At 25.8% G+C, this 7,238-nt stretch overlaps 1 protein-coding gene across 1 annotated transcript; it reads left to right on the top strand.

Moving 5' to 3' along the window:
* Window positions 1-534: 534 nt before the first annotated feature.
* On the top strand, window positions 535-1,422 carry LOC129314493 (norbelladine synthase-like). Its single transcript, XM_054957945.1, has 2 exons — window positions 535-774; window positions 971-1,422. Exons 1-2 carry the CDS (start codon window positions 591-593, stop codon window positions 1,276-1,278), a joined length of 492 nt encoding a protein of 163 aa, XP_054813920.1. The 5' UTR covers window positions 535-590; the 3' UTR covers window positions 1,279-1,422.
* The last annotated feature ends 5,816 nt before the right edge of the window (window positions 1,423-7,238 follow it).

Raw genomic sequence — 7,238 nt, 5'->3', positions numbered from 1 at the left:
CAAAGTATACTTAAAATTACCAACAGCAATTTTGTCCAAAAAAAAAACACACGCCGGTCCATTGGGCTATTAATAGGCCTCGTATGGACTAGTCAATTAGGCATCACACTATAACCTACATGATGTGGCTTTTTATCTTTTTTTTTTCTAAAATAATAATCATATAAAATAGCAAAAAAATTTGTACATAAAAAAATTGCACTAATGTTTAAAATAAAATTCAAAGGTTATGAATTTAAAAATTTTCATATAATTTAATTTTTTTAGACAGGATGTATTCATATGTTTTAAAAAATCTATATAACTAAAAATAACAGAATAATGTGATTTGATTTTCCGCAATATTCTTCCAATTGATTACATCCACCCACTACTTCACAGAGGAGGAAAGGAAAAAATGAATAAATCAAGGGGAATCATTGTGATCACAAACTCTGAAGCCAAAGATATCCATACATCTGTGCCCACATGACATTTATTGCCATCATATAAACCACACATTACAACTCAGCAGAAAACAACTCATCAAAGAGACACAACAATTTAAATTCTGGAGATATCAAGCTATTGCAGTGTTGAGAAAATCAAAGATGTCTGGGCATCTTGAGCATGAGCTAGAGTTGGGCGTTCCGGTGACTGAGGCATGGGACCTCTTCGGTTCGCTCCAATTCGGAGAACTCCTTGGGAAAGATATGCCAAGTCTGTTTCAGAAGGTGGAGGTTGTTGAAGGTGATGGAGGAGTTGGAACTGTCCTCAAATTAACATTTGTTCCTGGTAAATATCTTTAATTACTTTTTATAATAAATTCATATATATATATATATATATCTTTAATTACTTTTGTTGCTGTTTTGATAGCAGCATGCACCATATAGCTAGGTATCAGATAATTATATAAAAAAAAAATTTGTTATGACATATAATAATGTTTTTTCAATATTCTTTTTACTTTTGGTGTGAGATTAAATAGGTACATTGGGGCCAACCTCTTACAAAGAGAAGTTCACGAAGGTAGACAAAGAGAATAGAATCAAGGAAACTGAGGTAATTGAAGGAGGATATCTGGAACTAGGGTTTACTCTGTTCAGAGTTCGCTTCCACATAATAGAGAAAGGTGAGGATTCAAGCATACTCAAATCGTCGGTTGAGTATCAACTAAAGCAAGAGGCTTCAGAAAATGGCTCTATTGTTTCCAATGCTATTCAAGCTCTTGCCAGCATTGCTCAAGTTGCCAAACTTCACCTCAACAAAAACAAGCTTGCAAGTCAAGAAAAATAACTATTTGGCTTTGTATTTGGGAAAATAATGTTCCTTTATCTTTAATTTCCAGGTTGAATTTGAGTCCAAATCATCATTTTATCTTACTATAATTTAAGTTATAATGTACTCTATATGTGAATCTATTTTCTTGTTATTGTCTTATTACTTTTGATTTTTTTTATAAGTACAATCACGTACATCAATAAGTATTTATTACAGATTTTTTAAATTACCCCTTATAATTTACAATAACAAAAAATAATTAATACATACTTATGTTAATTAGTATAAGGCATTTTAATCCAATTTATTTATTTCTATGTATAATTGTTATAATTAATCAATTTTTTAAACTGTCATACAATTCCCCCCCCTCCCCGCGAAACAGAGTAATGGAATACGTATTAGGTGGGCATGAGGCACAAGGTAGTTGAAACTTGAGAGTTTGTGTGTTGAATTTGCAGCTTTTATTAGGTTTTGCATAATATTCTTAGCATGGAAACAGTGTTTATATAATATCCTTTGTAAATAAGTATTATAATGTCCTGTTATGCAATGGCACAGTTAAATGCTCTTATACCGAAATAATCACATGAAATTTTGTGTGTATGCGTATTTTTGTGTGTCGGTCGGCATGTAAAATTATCCAATTATTGTGTCCGTGTGTGTGTGTGATTTGATTTGAAAATCGGTTGCCATTTTGTTAGTTAAAAGCGTGCCATATGGGTACTTTCCAAGTGTGGTGGTAACATATTCTGACATGGGTTTGAATGTCTAAACACCAATTTATTGTGATAAGAGAAAATTATAATTAATATAATTAATATAAGTATAAATTATATTAATATAATTAATATATTTAATGTATAATTTTAAGATAAAAATTTATATATGTACATTATATTGAATTCGGGACGGAACGAGACATCTCGATAGTAATCACATGTCTCGTCCCCTCGCATAAAGTCCCATCTTGATTTTTTTCAGATTGGGACAAGACTCGTCCCGATATGATTGAAATGAAACTGAATCAATTTGAACGGGAACAAGCTAAATACTCCTAATCCAAACAAATTTTTAAATTTTTCTGTTTTCAAAAATAAAAAATAGACAAGCCCATAGAGACCACAATTAGAAATCTAAATCTTAATATCTATCCCCCCATATGATCTTTCATTGTGATCATATGTTTTGTTAGTGATTATATATGACATTTTTTTAAAATTTTGAAAATTTAAACGGTCTTAATTTTCTTATTAGGTCATTGTCTATATTTTCTTAGATTTATTTATGTAATTCTTGAGATCGTTTTCTTTAATTTTAGTTAACTATAAAAAATAACTTTTGTTAACAGTAAGGATGTAATATTGCATCATTAAATTTAGCTTTTAACAAAAGAAAAACATAATCATTGGTGTTTATAATTTCATTGAGTTTAGCTTTTAGTCGCTGTAATTTCATTGAGTTTAGCTTTTAGTCCCTGTAATTTTTTTCAATATTTTTAATTTTTATAGGGACAAAAAGCACTAAAAAAACTGAAATTATAGGAACTTGAAAAATGAGTGTCATCCAATCTTTCTAAAATTATAGGAACTAAAAACACTAAAAGATAACTATAGAAACTAAAAGCAAAATCCAATGAAATTACAAGGATTGATGATTGTATCTCCCCTCTAAGAAAATCTAAATAATAACTTGTTCAATTCTATAAGTTATAACTCTCTCTATATATATAATATCTCATTTTATAATTTTTATTATATACATGTTAAAAATTTAAATAACTGTAATTATTACCCCATTCATTATATATATTAAAATTTATTTAAAAATTATCTATAAACATGTAACTCAATTGATAAGATTAATTATGCAATCCAAGTGGGAGATTGTTGGAATATTTATTATGGATTAACATTAATTAATAAGCCCAAGTAGATTGGTCCTTATAATTTTGTGTAGACCGTGATAGGTGGACCATATAAGTGAGCCTAATAGGCAATGGCCCAACTTACAACCTAACAGCTGTTAGTTATTTCCTATCTCTTAACTAACTAAGTCAGAGATATAGAAAATAATTATTTAATTATTTAATAAGGCGGTTATCGATCTGACCCTTATAAGTCGATCAGTCGATGACCGCAAATACACGACTCATTCTTCTGCTCCATTATCTACTACACTCTTTGAAGACTCTGGGAATCAGTGGGTTGTGCATCTGTCTACACTTGAGGTAATCGAGCTTTCTCACGTGATCTATGGATTCTTCGGATATGCATACATCACTTTACTTGTTCACATGAATTAAGATATTCAAATTTACATAATTAACTTTAGAACATTTGGTAAAACAAAGGACCTGTTTGGTTACTTTAAAGGGATGAGAATGAAATGAATTAAAAAAATCAAAACAAAAATGAATTACTAGATCACCCTCTTTCTTATGATAAACATGATGAAAGTCAACATTATATACCACAAATGTAAAAATAACACCTTTTAAAAAATTCATGAATCTAATTCCTAGTCTCATGAACTAAATTACTCTTCTCCCTTATGAACATGATTCACCTATCCTTCTCCACATTTTAATAATTTTATTTTTATCTTTATTTTTTCAATGCATTTCATTTCATTTTTTTCTAACAATCAAAATACTCCTAATCCAAACAAATTTTTAAATTTTATTGTGATAAGAGAACATTATAATTGATATAATTAATATAAGTATAAATTATATTAATATAATTAATATATTTAATGTATAATTTTAAAATAAAAATTTATATATGTACATTATATTAAATTCGGGACGGAACAAGACATCTCGATAGTAATCATATGTCCTGTCCATTCTCATAAAGTCCCATCTTGATTGTTTTCAGGTTGGGACAAGATTCGTCTCAATATGATTGAAACGAAACTGGATCAATTTGGACGGGTACAAGCTAAATGCTCTTAATCCAAACAAATTTTTAAATTTTTCTATTTTCAAAAATAAAAACATTTTTTAAAAATAGACAAGCCCATAGAGACCACAATTAGAAATCTAAATCTTAATATCTGTCCCCCCATATGATATTTCATTGTGATCATATGTTTTGTTAGTGATTATATATGACATTTTTTTAAAAATTTTGAAAATTTATGTCATTGTCTATATTTTCTTAGATTCATTTATGTAATTCCTGAGATCTTTTTCTTTAATTTTAGCTAACTGTAAAAAATAACTTTCGTGAACGGTAAGGATGTAATATTGCATCATTAAATTTAGCTTTTAATAAAGGAAAAACATGATCATCGATCCTTATAATTTCATTGAGTTTAGCTTTTAGTCCCTATAATTTTTTTCAGTGTTTTTAATTTTTATAGGGACAAACAGTACTAAAAAAACTGAAATTATAGGGACTTGAAAAACGAGTGTCATCCAATCTTTCTAAAATTATAAGAACTGAAAACACTAAAAAATAATTATAGAAACTAAAAGAAAAATCTAATGAAATTACAAGGACCGATGGTTGTATCTTCTCTCTAAGAAAATCTAAATAATAACTTGTTCAATTTTATAAGTTATAACTCTATATATATATATATATATAATGTCTCATTTTATAAGTTTTATTATATACATATCAAAAGTTTAAATAACTGTAATTATTACCCCATTCATTGTATATATTAAAATTTATTTAAAAATTATCTATAAATATGTAACTCAATTGGTAAGATGTTGTGTTAGTTTAACTAGTGATATCAAGTCTGAATCTTATGATTTTGAAAGTTGCTACTCCCTAAATATTAGATAGCATGTTTTATAATTTGTTACATTTTTTTTTGGGGTTATATTTTTTTAAATTGCTACATTCATGCTTATTTTATTTCAAAATTTATAACCTTCAAGCATATTTAAACTAAAATGAATTTTAAAATATTTTTTGAAAAGAATACTTTTTTATATTGTGTTAGCAAGGGATCTTTGATATTATAAAATTTAGATAACAATACATAATTTTATAATTTTCTGTCCATATTAAAACTTTAAATGGAATATTTCATTTTAAAATTTATTTTGTGTGTGTATATGAAAATTTAAAAAATTATAATTAATTCCAAAATTTGTTATCTTACGCTTATTTTATCTCAAAATATAATATCATGTTATATATTTTAATAAAATATTATTTTAAAAATTCAACATTATTGATTTAATTAAATTCACGTCTTTTGTCAAATAACCAATGACCACAAAATATCATAGACATAGACTGACAAGCACACATGCAACTAACTTGAGTAAGAGAATTATGAATGTGTTAATTACAGACAATATTATGAAAAAGACTCTGTTCGGTGCGTGAAAACGACTATGAATATTACAAGCGGGGGTGGGCAGGGCAGGAATATAGAGTGGGGGACCAAATTTAATCTTATTATTTAAAAAAATATAAGATAATAATTATGTATAATTATAAAATATTTTTTAAAAAAAAAAATATATGTAATATATTAGTTTTAAAAATAGAAAGAATATATATATACACACACACATATAAAGTGTATACTGATAATATACTTAATCAAACATTGATCAATATACATGAAATTTAAATAATGAAAAATAAACTTATTCAAGTTTTTTTTAATCATTTAATAAAAACTAAAAACCCTGACAAACATATTTAATACAAATATTAATATTTATTATTTTTACATGAAGAGCTGACATGATAAATTAATAATACAAAAAATATTTGTATAACCTAGTAAAATATATATTTTATATCTATTTAATGTACTAGCAAAATATTGTATTTATGTGTTATAAAAAATGAAATTGTATTTATGTATTTATGCATGTATATGAATGTATGTTTGTGGGGTATGGAATTTTTTTTAATATAGGAAGAGTGTGTTTTTTTGGGGGAGGAGGGCTAAAATCTCATTGACCATGGCAATTACCCCTAGTATTTACTAGGATCTTTTTATTCATGTTCAACATTATTTTAGAATGAAAAAATATTTATAAATGCTTAATATAATATATTTAAAATGTGTGTTTTCAATAAATAAAGACATGAAAATTTTTCATATATTGTCTATTATTATCTAACAATGTCTTATTATTAAAATTATTAGTAATTTAAAATCCATTTTTTCTCTGATTTCATTGAACAAAAATTTATTTAATATATAAAGCTAAGTATTTAAAATTTCCTCGGTAAGAATTTGTTAACACACGTAAATTACAAATATAAATATAATTTTCTATGCATGATTCCCACATAATTTAAAATTTAAATCAATTATTATTTCCTACCCATGTAAATAAAAATAAGGAGATGTTTGTAGTGATTTTAAGATTCAGATAAAAAAAATTGTTTATACTCCTACCAAAACAAACATGTTTATACAACAATAAAAAATTTAATTTTTTGAACAGAAATTCATTCATTTTAACCTAAAAATTTTAAATAATACTTTATTATATTTTACAAGTGTTTACACCATAGATATTAGATAGCATATTTTATAAGTTGTTACATACATATATATTTTATTCCAAAATGTGTACACTAGGCGCATATTCAAACTAAAATGATTTTAAAAATATTTTTTAGAAACTACTTTCTTATATTGTGTTAGCAAGGCACTTGATATTATAAAATTTTGATAACAATATATATATATATATTATAATTTTCCTTCCATATTAAAACTTTACATGGAATATTTTACTTTCAAATTTATTATGTATGTATCCATTAAAATTAGAAAATTATAGTTAACTCCAAAATTTGTTATCTTACCCTTATTTTATCCCAAAATATAACATCCTATTATATATTTTAATAAAAGATGATTTAAAAATTCAACATTATTGATTTTATTAAAAGCACATTTCTCAAATCAACTGTAACCACAAAATATCATAGACAGACACGCACACACGCAACTAACTTGAATTATTAATGTGTTAA

The sequence above is a fragment of the Prosopis cineraria genome, unplaced genomic scaffold, assembly GCF_029017545.1.
Source record: "Prosopis cineraria cultivar Desert tree isolate PC_DT_omini unplaced genomic scaffold, ASM2901754v1 PC6, whole genome shotgun sequence".
In the NCBI taxonomy this organism is placed as follows: Eukaryota; Viridiplantae; Streptophyta; class Magnoliopsida; order Fabales; family Fabaceae; genus Prosopis; species Prosopis cineraria.
Note: the sequence above shows the minus strand (reverse complement) of the source record. Positions and strands in the feature narration are given on the sequence as shown.

Bases quoted from the DNA above. Each gene is read 5' to 3' on its own strand.
- LOC129314493 (XM_054957945.1), top strand. From the start codon at position 591: ATGTCTGGGCATCTTGAGCATGAGCTAGAGTTGGGCGTTCCGGTGACT. The intron at 775-970 runs GTAAATATCTTT...GAGATTAAATAG, and splicing joins CAAATTAACATTTGTTCCTG to GTACATTGGGGCCAACCTCT.